This window comes from Balaenoptera ricei, chromosome 10, assembly GCF_028023285.1.
Source record: "Balaenoptera ricei isolate mBalRic1 chromosome 10, mBalRic1.hap2, whole genome shotgun sequence".
NCBI lineage: Eukaryota > Metazoa > Chordata > Mammalia > Artiodactyla > Balaenopteridae > Balaenoptera > Balaenoptera ricei.
The window spans coordinates 3,648,373-3,662,529 of record NC_082648.1 but is presented as its reverse complement, the minus strand read 5'-3'; the positions used below and the strand labels follow the sequence as shown (position 1 = coordinate 3,662,529).

The window sequence follows — 14,157 nt, the reverse complement described above, 5'->3', positions numbered from 1 at the left end:
ACTTTAAGTCATTAAATCTCCAACTTAGTTGAATTTTTACTTGACGTTTTTCCAACTAAATCCAGAGAGCCTTAGCAAAGGGGATTTCTCAGAATGAAGTTGGGGCTTGGGGATTACACACTGCAGACCTCAAGCCAGAAAAATTAAATTTTGTATCATCCACTGCTTGGAATTGCCCAGGCCACAGTTCCCTCCACAATCAGGAGTAATCAAACCTAGCTGTGGTCTGTGGGTTGGAAGAGAGTAACAGAAAACCCACGAGTACCTGGCACTTCGGAGTTGACTAGTCTCTTCTGTGACACCCTCCGTGGACCATTTTCTCTCTGTGGAAGCATGAAGAACTCCTCCAGAGCACAGCTGGGACTCATCCAACCTAGGACCTCAAGTCCGGGGCCAGATCGCTGCTTAGATGTGATCGCATCTACTGGTCATCTCTCCCAGCCCTCCCCTGATCCCCGATGCCTGCCCAGCACTACTTCCCCCTCTGGTCCCCTCACCTTCTGCAGAAGCCCACCTCTCCAAAGGCGCACTCGTTAGGAACACACTGTAGGAGTGGTGCTTGAAGGGAATCTGATCAGAGATAATCAATAGGCAATATTAGCAGAGCTGAATTAACACCCCGCTGGATGAGCGTCACCCAGCCCTGGCCAGCTGGCAGCCGTATCCTTAATTCCATTTCCGCTCAGTTATTAAAATGATTTTCCAAGAGGCAGTCCCAGCTCAGCAGAGTCACAGACTAATAACGGAGCCGAGAGCCTCGAGGGGCCTGGCAGCCTGGTCCCCACCGCCCACTCTGCTGCACGTTGGCAAAGTCGCCGTGATGTCATGCTGCAGTCCTGGCGGGAACTTGTTTCCCCCTCGAGCCTTTATTTCTCACCCTGACCCCTGACGGCCCAGCAGCCGTTCTACTCTCCCCACTAAAAAGTCTGGGGCAGGATCTCCTTGGAAAACTCTGAGTCCAGGGTCACAAAATAAGAGGCATAGAGTCGCAGAAGCAGGAAATCACAGCTTCTTCAGCTGGGTGGCTCTAGGCTAGCACCTTCCTTTCATAGGTGAGAACAAACACGGAGGCCTAGCAGGGATTGTGCTGACCATAAGCCGTCATCGGCTCATTTGGTAAATATTCCCCAACACCTAGAAGACCTATGATGGGCGGGGTCTGTACTCGACACAACGCAAACACAAGTGAGATACAAACCTGCCCTCCAGGAGATCACCATCGAGGGAGGCACAAAAACAGACGCTGACAATACAGCAGGGTACCACGCCTGGGCACACATCCGCCCAGAGATGCAGGGAGCCAGGCGGGGCTCCGCGGGGCTGTGTGTCCCAGCCCTGGAGGGGCTCAAGTGGACCCAGGTCAGAGCCACAGCTGCAACCACAGTCATGACAGCAAACCCATGCCAGCTCCCCTCGTCCCGGGCACGGGTCCCACTTAGCTCCACCACCGTCCTCTGAGGAAGGCGACAGGTTACCGCCAGTGTGCAGGTAGAGAAAACTGGGGTGGAGAAGCTGCAGGTCACGCAGCCGGGAGGTTATGGGAGAATCGGGGTTTGAATGCGGTCCTCCAGCCCGGAGCGTGCACTCCACTGTGCCTCAGGCTCCTCCCACGTGAGGGGACCGCGGGTCCTCCGTGACGACACCGCGGGGGCCTACCACCACGGGCAGGTGTGCGCTCTGGCTCCAACTGCACCACGTGGCGGGTGGCGTGAGTCCCATTTAACAGCCTGAGGTCCCCCAAGCCCTGGCCCTGCTCTGACTTGCCACCCCGTCTCTAATCCGGGCATCCTCAAGCTTCCTTCAGAATCTCCAGGCAACGGTGGATCGTGTGCCCTTGGCCCCAGGAAGCAAGCACTCTGACCCACTGTGGGCAGAGGCTTTGCCTGGAGGGGCTTCTCCCTCCCAGGGGCGCCTGCACATTCTTGCCTGGGACCCTCAGCTCTGAGAGCAGGGAGCTACCGTCTCACCGCGCAGGATGCGTTCCCGGCCGTCGAGTACTATCTCATCTAACCCTCGCAACAGCCTGGGACAGAGGTGTGATCATGATGCCATCTAACAGGGAAGGTTTCACACGGGAACGAGCAATTCCAGCACCTCGCTGCGGGTCTCAGCCACTGGCTGCAGGAGCCGGGCTACAGCCCCAGGTCTGTTCAGGCTGGCTGGAGTTCAAGGTGTCATCCATGACTGTGAAGCTGAGTGGGAGCCTGAGAAGCCTGTGTCTTTGGCTTCAAGCTCCGTCCAACCGAGCTAACCAACCGTGGCCAGAAAGCAATTGTCATAACATCAGAAACCCATTACGACCCATGGAGACTCTGAAAGATGCTTCAGGAATACGCTCTGTGAGTGGAAAGTGATGCCACGCATCACGGTCCCCTGGAAACAGCCGCCTGGGGCTTGAAGGCAGCTGAACTATCCCGGCACACACATCGGCCTGGTGCGGACCCTACGCGCCCTCCTGCCCCCCAGACAATTACATCCCCCGAGCCGTCCTTGTGGGAAGAACAGTACGACCCGACACCAGAAAGGAAGATGCAAACCATCTCAGAGCTGCACAGATTGCCCCTTTGCGCCTCCGTGTTGGGGAGAGGCAGTCCTACCAGGCAGCCGTCTGCACTCCGGCCAATTTCCGCACCAGCATCCGGAGGCGCCTCCTCTCCACCCTCCACCCGGGGCTCCTAGGGGTTCTGTCGGGTGTACTTTGCGTGTACATCTTCTGTGGCTGATTTTCTGAAATAGGCAATAAGTTAAGTCTATTGCCATTTTCCAGGGGAAGCGACTGCCAAATTGAGTTCATTAGCTTGAGAGCACGTGTGGCCTGCAAACCTTGTCCTGTCACTTTCCTGATAAAAGCTCCAGTGACCGAGGAAAAAGTCTCCTTGACGTGGCCACAGGCTCTCGACCGCGGACCCCGGCTGCCTCCCAGGCCTCCCTTCTCCCCGTTCCCCCAGCCCCGGCCTTTTCCTTTGCTCTGCTCTGCTTTTCACACGTGCCTCCCTGTGTGGACTCCTTTGGGCGGGGCCTTCGCACCTGCCGTTTCTGCCTATGCACGCATCCCCCACCTCTCTCTCCCTTACTCTCCCCTCCTCTTCTGCTTTTTCAAGTTTTCAAGTCATATCTTCAGAGAGGCTCTCTTGATCTCCTAACAGTCCCTCGTAATATGTATCACTCTTGTGGAGCGTCTGTTCCTGGCGTCTGCTTTGTTCTCTGCTCTATTCCCAGGGCCTGGCATAGTGTCTGCTACCCAGGAGGTACCGAGACAAGTTTATGGAATGAGGAAACTGGAAGAGGCTCCTCACGTAGCTCTCCTGGGTCCAACTGGGACCAGAACCGGAGCCACCGTGTTGAGGAAGGTGAGGAATCCTGTGTGATCACCAAACGTGGAAGACCCACCTGGCAGGGGAAGGAGACACACTGCCACCTGTTACCTGGAGGTGGCTCCCAGCTTAGGCGTGGGTGCCAAGCCATCCTCGGCCGGTTATTTTCTGTTCAGTGTAGCCAGACAGCTCTGGAGCATTTCTGTGGCTGTTACTGCAGTCAAGATGGGTTTGACTGGTCTTACTGGTCCCCGCCTCCTCTCTCTTGCTGGTTCCCAGAATGTACTTCTGAGTCTCTCACTCTAGCCATCAAAGAGAATAGGTGTCCCCATTATAGGAACTGAATATGTTATTGACCCAAACCAAATATGACTTTTCCTGGGAAAAGCAGCGTGAGTTGAATTCCAAGGTGAAGTGAATGCTGCAGATTCCTACTGTGCTTCTCCAGGATGCAGCTGAGGCCCGAGGCCAGCTGGGTCTCAAGGTCACCAGGAGGTTCTTAGAAATGCAGGTAGAGAGAGCCACAAGGGAAGGCCCTGCCCGGAGCACCCCAGGTGGGGCTGTGGCATCTCAGTAATTGAGGAGCTTTTAGTTCTAATGGAAGGCCACATGTGTCTTGGTGCCAGGCGGTCGCTGCCTGCCAAAGGGCTGGGTGACAAACATCAAGACCACAGCAAGCCACGTGGGAAGCCTTTAACGAGCTAATGAGCAGAGCCACAAAGCGGGCCGCTCCTGCCCAAGGCTTTTGGCAAAACTCTACACGTGTGTCGCCTGCAGTACTGTCCCCGAACCCTGGGCCTCAGCCTGCAGCCCCAGGGCCTAGCCAGCTGCTGACCGTGGGTGGCGGTGCCTGCTGCTTCCCCAGGACCTTCAGAGGCCCACGGGCCTCAGGCGCTGGCACCCAGCCGTGCTTCTCAATGACAGGGTTGGAATGCAGGCAGAAATGTTATTACTATAGTAACCATAACTGGAATTTCCATTGTACTTTCCATTTCCAAACGTGTTTTCTAGTTCTTTCATTTCATCCGTGTTACCTCCTTTCAGTCTTACCTGGCCCAGACTCACGTGGTTACTTAAGCGCCAGTGCTGGGATTCGACCGGGTCCTTTGGCTCCAAACCTCCGTCATCTGGCAGAGTCATCCAGGGATGGACGCTTGCCTTAGGAGGTGGGGACCGCAGGGGCCTGGGTCCTTGACCCAGCACCCTAGGGGTTTCCTCTGCCCCGTGTGCTCTGGCTTCTCTTGAGGCCGAGTCATTGGCTACAGCCTAGAGGTTGGTAAAGACCCTCTTCACCTCTGCGGTGAGAGATGACCTATCGCTAGGGCACAGGAAGGGCTCCGGGCCTTCTCTGAAAGTGACAGGCAGGGCCGCCGTGGGCACTTTGCAGAGAGCAGGGAAATTCAGCAGGGTCGCTCTCTAGAGCAGATCAGGCCCCCCTCCCCCACCACCTGGACACAGCTTGTGTCCCCTGCTGAGGGGGCCAAGACTGCAGGGGACGGGGGAGAGGTGGGGTGGTCAGGGAGGACGGCTGAGGGACCCCGCTTCTCAGTTCTGGGGCAAGCGCAGGCCCCGCCCACCCAGAGACTGACCAGCCCGCAGTGCGTACCTGGAGCCCCAAGGGCAGGCACGGTGCCGCAGACTCTGCTCTGTTACCAGTGCCTGGAGCCCATGCCGTTTCCGATACACGTTTGTTGGCTGAATTTCTGCTCACTGAGCAGGCTGTGTCTGAGGCTCAGCTGAACATGGGCTGTTTCCAACAGGACGGGGGCAGAGCGGCCTCGGAGGCTCTGGACGTGAGCCGGGCACATCCGGTGTGGTCAGACAGGTGTGAGGTGATCTCCCATCCCCAGGAAGCCAGACTCCTCCCAGCGGTCACAGGACCACAGGCCACGGGTCTGGGCCCCACACGCCCAAGCGTGTAAGGTAGGATGCGTCACAGGTGGGGCTGCGCTCAGAAACCAGGCCTGCAGGCAGGTGCCATTCAAGACGCCAGGCAGGGGGCGGGGATCCAGAAGAAACTGTCTTCAGGAAGAAGACTCCAGAAACCAGGCTGGGGACCCTCCAGGTAGTCGAGAGGGGGGTTTGTGAAAACAAGACGGGGCTCCTGTCCTATGTGGGACCTGGGACCTCAAGACGGAAGACGAGGCGGGGCAGAAGCCCAAGGATCTGAGCTGGCCAGTAGGCCAGGGACAGGCGCTTGACCAGGTGACCGCCCGAGGCATGGGGATGGGCTGAGAGGTCTGGCTTAATTTCGTTCCGTTACTGAGGTCTGGAACCAGGCTGGGCCTATCGGTGCAGTACCGGGTGTGGTGCCCAGAGGAGAGGAAGGCTGCCGAGAGGGGACCAGGTGGGGCCTGGCAAAGGGGAGACGGGCATCCCCCGAGGGGCACAGATCGCAGGGACAGGAGCCTAGGGGTCCTTGAGTAGTTCCAGGGCACATTCCGCGGGAGTCAAGCTGGTCCACTGTTGCCTTGTTCCTCCCACCTGCACCCCCATTCTGTCCAGGCGAAACTCCGGCAGAAAGAGGCAGATCTCTGCCCTTGGAGCTTGTGGTCTAGCGGGGAAGTCCAAGCCTGCAGTGGACCTCAGAGCAAGCGCAGAGGGGCCCATGAACAATCCAGGCCAAATAAGACCACGAAAGGGGCACCGCGGCTGCAGGCCTGGGGAGAAGTGGGGTGGGACGGAAGGGAGAAATTCCCCAGAGAGGGAAGAGAGGGACACGGAGAAAGTCACTACTGAGTCGGGTACAGTCAAGGAAGGAAGGAAGGAAAAAAGAAAGAGGCAGAGTCAGGGAAAAACCGTTTTCACGAGTGAAGTGGTCTCCGCAGCACCCTGTTGTTGAGCTGAGCCCTCATCCCGTCCCGAACGTGCTCAGAGCAGACACTGCTTATTTCCCACGGAATCAGGGGAGATGACAGTCCCACTGCGGCGCTCCCACGGGCAGGAGGGAGGGGGCCGTGGTGCTCTTCCACACCCTCCAGACGTCACTCCTGCAGCCCAGGAGGAGAGCAAGGCGCCAGGGTGGCAGGTGCTGAAGCCCCGGGGCCCGGGGGAGGCCGCGGGGGTGCCCGCTCCTCGTCTGGTGACTGGAGAGGCCCGAAATACTGCTGGGCCTTTGCCCAGCCTGGGCCTCCCCGCCCGGCCCCCAGGGGTGTCAGGAACGCCTGCAGCTCCCAAATGCCCAGAGCTCCCGGAAGGTCATCAACCTTGCTGGCTCTTGGTGGCCATGTGGGATTTGGCCATGGACGGAATTCTCCAAAGCTGGATGGGCTCCCTGCCCAGGGATGGGCAGAATCCAGGGGCTCCCCGACTCCCACTAAAGGGTTCCCCTCGCGTGCCCTCTGGGGGACCCCCCGTTCTTCCTCAACCCCCTTCCTTCTTTTAATGCACTCACTGTTCTCCCCGATTAAGTTTCTCTATTTTTCTTGTCCAAAACATGTGGACAAAAGCCTTCCACGATTTGCACTGTGTTTGTCTCTAGCTACAAAGAGAGGCCTCCCCAGCCAGAGATGCAGAGGACTGAGCAGGGCAGCAGAGGACACGTGAGCAGGTGTGGAGATGGGGGCCCAGCTCCCCCAGGACCCCACTCCTCCTCCCCCCAGGGCCCAGAGGCTCAGCTACCAATGTGGGCAGGGCCTCCGTGCCCAACTCCCAGGGCTTCGGGGAAGCCAACACATATGCAGATGCCAGAGGGCAATGAAAGGGCAGGGGCCACTGCCACTGGAGTCGGTTGTCATTTTCCCGGGCACTGCCATTCCCAGGACACCCACCTACAGGCCAGCCGAGGCCTGCTCTGCATCTCCCTGTTGTGGGCTCTGTCAGCTACATCCACCGCCTCTAAATGGGCCCCCTGTCTTCCCAGCACCTGAGTGTCTCTCCCAGGGAACATGACACAGGTGAGACTGCCTGTCTTGGAAGCTAAAGAATAACCAGAAAGCAAACCAAACCAAACACTTCACATTTCCATCCTACAGAGATTCTGTTACCACACTTGGACCAAGCCTAGGAGTTTCCCCCCGACAGGTCTCTAAAGGAAAGCATGATTGGCTCAGAACTGAAACTCAGGACAGCCTTACACCAGCTGGAGGGAAACAAACAAGGGCTCTGCGGGCTCCCCACAGCCCCTCCCAGGGCCTCTGTGCACCGTTATGCAGCTTGTACACTGCACAGGAGCACGGGGCCATGGGGCCGGTGGGGACTGAAACCCACTTTGCCTGCCAAGCGGGGCGTCCTCAGAGCTAGGAGCCGCCTTGTAAAATCCAGACCAAGCCTCCCTAGCTTCCCACAGAGCCTGTCCCCTTTCTGAGTGATGACAGGTCCAGGGAGAATATTCCAGAGCTGATGGGGGCAGGAGATAAAGATGCAAGCAAGGGGAAATATTGTTCTGGGGCAAGAGGTGGGCATCCAGCCGAGACCCAAAGGCTGCTTTGGGGCCGAAGAAAGCCCTTTGGGTGAAACTGCACAGGGCTGGTGGGTAGGGGAGAAGAGCAGAGAGAGACCCCAGGGGATGGCTGACCTCAGGGCGTCAGGGCCAGGTGGACTGAGGGTCGCCTGCGTGAGCCATTTTCTAAGGTCCTTGGTTTGGTCTCGGTTCCTTTTCATTTCTTTATCATTTTTAGTAATATATAAAAACAGAGAAGGGAAGAATTGTTCTTTTGGTGAATCTGGGGAGGGGGACCAGAGCCCTGCCCACCGACCCCGGTACGGCCCACAGGCCCCAGGGCTCCGGGGACACAGTGTGGAGAGCACTCACTGGGGCCACAGAGCACGGGAGGCAGAGCCGGGCCTGGACGCCCACGGCCTGGGCCGGCCTGGCTCGCTCCTTCCCACACCAAAGACGCAGCCCTCAGGCCCCTCGGCAACTGAATCCTCAAGGCAGCTTGGTCTGGTCCCTGCGCATGGGTGAGGCCCCATCTTTTCATCGCGTGATCATCCCGACCACAGAGGTCTCATTCCTGCCGCGGCTGAGCCCTGGAGCAGCAAGGGGGGAACGGGGACGGGTGAAGAACTCCAGAGGCCCTGCCTGGTCCAGGGCACACCTGCCCCTCGGAGCCGGATGGCAAATGCAATCACAGTGTGTGACCTGCAGACAATGGGATGAGGCACCCCTGCCGGAGGACCAGCTCTGCCTGCCCGGGGCTCTCTCCAGCCCGGGAGGGCATCAGGGGTCACCAGGCACCTCCCTGAGGCCCCTGCAGTAGCTCACACCTTCTGCTCCTTCTCAAGGAGGGAACATTCTGGGCCTTCGAAGAATCCCAGGCCTCTGCTGACCCGGCAGGCCCCCATCTGGCTCTGCCCTCTCCACGATGGGACCAGAGTCTAAAGGGGTAGAGATGGCAGGGCAGAAATCGTTTTGGGAACTGGAGATTTAGCAACCACTCTGGGGAAGGGAGCTTCCGTAGAACCTAGGATGTCACCTCCAGGACCCAAGTTCTTTCACTTGGGCTCCGTGGGTGCCCTATTCAAGACGTGGGGGGGGGGCATCCCATTGATGGGGAGGGTGCAGGCCAGGGCAGACACCCACCTAGGCAGCCAGTAATGGGGTGAGGGAGCAGGAACGAGACTGTCCACCACCACGCCCTGGACCGTCCCTCCACCGGCCTTGCCCTCAGACCCGGCCCTAGTCTCACACTAGCAGCCCAGGACCGTGAGCTCAGCTACCATCTCCTGCTTCCTCTGGACCCTCCCAGCCTTTCCCGCCCCGACCTTGGCCTCTCTCCAGGCTACACGTTGCCTCCCATTCCGGAGCACTCGAGGTTCACTCATGTCCCCCCACCCCAGCTGCAGGACTCTCCTCCCACCCCTGAGGGTCACAAGGGAGAAGCCCTTGGACTGGTCCTAGCTTCAAGGCTCCCTTTACCAAGGAGCTACCTTCCTTTTGGGAGCAGCACGATTGGATCTTCTGTTCCACTGTGGCCTCTGACCTCCTCCCGCCCCCCTGCCCAGAGCGCCGAGAACACAGCCGCCCCATCGCTTCGCTCTCATGTGCATTTATTGAGCGCCCACGGAGTGCATGGTCCTATGTCCAGGGTTCGGAGCCACAGTCTAGTCAAAAGGAGACCGGAGCTAGTACAGAGGACATTTCATAGCTGGGAAGGGGTGGGGAAGGGGGAGAACTCATCACAAAACAGATTCCTATTCGAAAGCAACAGAATCTCCTCTGAGAGTAATATATATTCTACGCACACACGCGCACGCACACACGCACACAGCCCTGGATGAACACAGACGTTGCCGCTTGGCTGTATCTGCAAGCACATACCAGCGTGCCGGGTAAAGGAACTAATAGGTATGCTGTCCGCGCACGCGCACGCGCACCGCCGCGCGCACAGAGTCTGCCTTATGCTATCAAAGACGCTAGTCTCCAGGGTCTAGTGAAGCGATCTGTCCTAGATGCCTGCAGCATGCAAAACTTGAAGGTCCGAGAGTCACGGTTAAGGAGGACGATGGGGACACGCGTGGACTCCTCCATCGGGGCCCGGCTGCCGCGCTGGCCGTGGCTCTCTGTCGGGACGACAGAGCCTCTGAGAAGGGCCCCCAGAGCAGAGCCGAGGAGCTGGAGGCCCTCTGTCCAGTGGCAGGGCCCTCAGGAGGCCGGCTGAGTTCACCAATCTCAAGGGCAGAGTGTCAGACTCCGGTTGGGAGCGTGTAGTCCTGCAAACAGGGTCCCTTGTGGCGGCGCCTCAGATGGAGGTGAGTTTCCGTGCTCGCTCGCTCTCTGCAGCCTCCCACGTGTGCTAACGCATTTTGTAGCAATTAGATACAGATGTTTCGCACAGCTGTCCCTTAAAATCCAAGTCTACTGTGAAATCGAGGTCTCGCTGCAAGGAAGGAGGAGCCAGGGCGTCAGCGCGGAAGGAGGCGGGGACCGCCCCCCTCCCCGCAGGCAGAGGGCCGGGCGCCTCTGCGCCGCTAGGGTTTTCCAGCTCAGGACGCCACTCCCCACCACCAGTCCTCGGGAGCCTCTTCCGGTGCCTCGTTACCCTCACGGGAAGGCCTTTGATTTCTAACCTAAGTCCTTCCTGTTAGAATACACAGATGTTCCCTCTGGTTTCATCCCGGGAGAAGTGGGGCGGTTGAGTCTCCCACCCTCGGCGCCTGCCCGGCACGTGCCCGCACCCCAGGGGGGCTCAGAAAGACTCACACGGCCTCCAGCCCCCCAGGCCAGCCTGAGGAGTGCAAACCTGGTCTTCCAAGCCACCACACACTGTTCTTTCCTGGCTCAGCTGGTCCTAAATGAGGCAAAGTCCATGGCCACAGCCTCTGTTCTCAAAACACCTCCCACCAAGGGCGGGAAGCTGTCCTCACGGCTGGGAGGGTCCCCAGGGTGCCCTACAGAAAGGCTCCAGTTCCCCAGTCTTAAGGGGTCCAGGTGGGAGTCCTTGAAGGAGGCCATCCCATCCAAACCCGCCTTCCTACCACTCCCCCTGTAACTTTTCTGGTTGTGCCCACGGCAGCGAGGCACCCGGGCGAGTGAGCGGGTCCTGGCAGCTCCCTGGAAGCCGGCCCCCGGGGTCCCTCCTCCTCTCTGACCCCGGCCTCACAGAGGCTGCCTCAGCACTCACCACGTTTTTGGCATTTGGCTTCATGGATATGGTCCCGTAGATCTCCTCCCCCCTCCGGACAGTGAGGTAGTCTTCCAAGTAGAAGACAGTCTGCTTCCAGTGGGTGTAGGGGGCGTCAGGGGCTGAAGGATGACAAGGAGGAGGAGTTAGAGGAGACGTCTCCAGAGGGGCCGGGACCCCGCCCGGACGCTGCTGAACACCCCAGCTAGCACTCTCGCTGGGTCAGGCACCCAGCCCCTGCGCCTGCTCCTAGCCCGCAGGACGCCCCGCTCAGCCCAGGGACTCCTCCCGGGGTCAAGCCCCCCCGCCTCGGGACTGCGGGTCTTCGCTGGGGACCAGAAGAGAAGCAAGCTGATATCACAGAGTCATACAAGGGGCGGCATTAATACACGCATCTCACAGTGCCACTGCTTTTCATTAGTTCAACAGAGTGAAGACTTTCAGACATTGTAGGGGAGAGATTTGGAGGGTGGTGCATCCTGTCGCCCCTTAAATGACACCGTTCATGCCAACTCCACGGCTAAGCCAGTTTCGCCAATTCCACTGATACCCCAATCCTACAAATAGCTTTCCCTGCCTGCCTCTCTGTCCTAAAACCAATCCTAGTTCCCTTGGCCCAGGCCTGCCCTGGGGTTTCAGCCGTGCCTTCCTACCTGGATGAATAGAAATTGGGGATGATTCTCATTCCACGGACCCACATCTCATGCATGATCCAAAGCCACACTGAGGCTTGCACCTCCCCTCCCCTGTATTTGCCATGAAATCCCATCCATCCCTCTGGGCACACTACAAATTCTACAACTAGATGAGGGGTCCTGTCTTATGGGCCCCCTTCCTCAGCAGCAGCCGTCCTTGGGACACTCTTCCGTCCCTCATCACCAGCCCTTCCTCATTCTTCAAGGTCACATCCTTGGGCAAGCCTTGCCTGACCCAGCTGGATTAAGGGCACCCTGGGCTTATGTTACCACGGCAGCTGTCATGCCCCTGCATAACCGTCTCTGTCTCTTTTTACGTGTTTGTGTCCTCCACAAGACTGCAATCTCCGTGAGGGCCGGGGTCTGCTTACTGCTCTATCCTCAGAGCCCGTCACCACCCTTGCTAGGTCTGTGAGTACCGAATAAATGAACGACGGTAAAAAGCCCCAGAGGGGGCGTGTTGTGACACTTCAAGTTACCCAGAGGTGTTCGGTGACATTGCGGCTTTGGAGCCTAAGGGTTGTAGAAGAACCCGTCTTACAGTCAGTTCCTCTTGCCCTTCAAGGCTCTTACCGCCCTCCACCAGGATGCAGGACTCCTTAACACTGATTCCCTCTTTGCTTAGGACCAGAGCTAAAGGTGGGAAGACTTAGGGAGGATGTAATAAGTGCCTTTGCCTTTCAAATACTTCAAAGGCTGTCACATGGAAAGACTTATATGTGGCCTTAGAGATGGCTTTGGAACAAAGGCTAGGCCCTGAGAATCACTAGAAGGCAGAGTTTGAATCACAGGAAGGATTGGGGCTGTCCCACGACCGTATGCACACCTGCGGTCCAGCCCGGAGGAGTTCACACAAAACCTGACTGGGGATTTATCTTATGCCCAGTCAGACCAAGATTGTTCAAACCCCAAGATCTATTTTAATGGTGATGAAGAGTCTGTCTGTCTGTGTCCTTTGCAATGAACTAGCTTGATCAAATGTCAGTGGTTTGGATACTCGAGTAGCCTTCGATGTGTGCATTTAGGAAATCGATGCAAACTCAAGGTCTAGTGGAGGGGAGGATCTGGAAGGGCTTGAAGGAGGGTCATGAACATAGAGTCTGTGCCGCCCGGATCCTGGATCCCCAAACACACCGGCCTTCCTGGTCTCCAAGGCATACTGTGGTTCACAGGCGAAGCCCACCTGCTCCCAGCACCTTCCCTTCCAACGACATCTAAACGAATCGTCAAAAGATCGTCTCCGGGGTGCGCAGAGAATGGCAGCGTGTGACTGACAGCACTCTCACCCCCGCTGCCACCCACGCCAACCCAGACAGGTGTCTCTCCTGTTCTTAAAGACCTTCAGGCAAGGAGATTCCAGCAGCTTCCTTCTGCCTCCTAATCAGATGCCTGTGAGACTCCCAGAGACTTCCCTGGCTCAGCTCTGCCAGCCAGCGAGCCCAGAAGTCCACCTCTGATGTTGGTCCCCCAAAAGACACCAGCCTTGGGTTGGAGGAGAGTGATATTTCCCCTTGACATCAACATCAAAAGGCTAAGAACTTCCCCAAACATCTCATTTCCATGATGGGTCCACGGACTCATTGCTAAAGCAGTTTTCTCAATGCAGGTTCTCCATCAACGTGTCCAGGAGAAGTTGATGACAATTCAGATGTTCTGACTCTAGTCTAGAGATTTGAATTCAGTAATTCTGGGGTGTGAGATGGGGGCAGGCTTGCTGAGACGTAAAAGTCTCCCCCCAGGTGTTGCAGATACACAGCCAGTTGCTGTGCAGACTCAATCATTTACATCTAATACATCTCTTGGGTGGGTTATCAGTGGAAGGGACATTTAATTAGGCAACAGTAGGCCCAGTGTCCAGTCTCCACTTTGCCATGCATTTGCACTGTGACCCTGGGGCTCATTTTCTGCATCTGCAGAAAGTTTATCTCCCAAGGGACTGTGAGGATAGGTGATGGGAAGGGGAAAGGACACACTGAGCGTGACCAGCCTCCTGCTGTGCCCAGGACCGTTTTCCTCTCCCTTTCACTCTCAAAGTGTCCTCATTTGAAAGATGAATTATATGGTCCCCTTATCTGTAACATAGCAGGCCCAGGTTAGGGTATTGCTAAGCCATTGCATTAGGTGGTTATTTAATCATTGTGGAAAGTGGTATATCATTTCATTTATCCATCAACTATGGCTCTGGCCTGTAAAGCGGTGCTGCCTCATTGTCGTGGTCTGGAATGTTCTAGGGATTCTCCAGAAAGTTGCTGTGCACAAGGGTGAGCGTTCAGTATCACTGTGGACCACGACATCCAGAGTTCTGGTCAGTGGACAAGACTTTCCCTCCCGCTCTGCCCCAACTACAACCTTCAAGATAGTGTAAGTGGCTTTCAGGCTTCCTTGTTATGACTGTACTGTCATTCACACACTCATTCAGGCATTCATTCATTCACTCATTCATACATTTACTCACGCATGCATTCACTCATTCAGGCATTCATTCATTCACTCATTCATACATTCACTCATGCATGCATTCATTCAGTCATGCATTCATTCAGCAGACATCCACTCAGGATGCCTGCCATGTGCCTGATGTGG

At 57.2% G+C, this 14,157-nt stretch overlaps 1 protein-coding gene across 1 annotated transcript in view; it reads right to left on the bottom strand.

Annotated features, from left to right (window-relative positions):
• Positions 1-9,566: 9,566 nt before the first annotated feature.
• The window catches only part of PRMT8 (protein arginine methyltransferase 8), an 83,861-nt gene continuing 79,270 nt past the window's right edge, over positions 9,567-14,157 (bottom strand). The window contains exons 9-10 of the mRNA XM_059934410.1: positions 10,880-11,001; positions 9,567-10,135 (exon numbers count right to left, since the gene is read on the bottom strand). Of these exons, the coding sequence (XP_059790393.1) occupies positions 10,052-10,135; positions 10,880-11,001 (206 nt within the window). The 3' untranslated portion in view covers positions 9,567-10,051. The remainder of the gene's footprint in view (positions 10,136-10,879; positions 11,002-14,157) is intronic.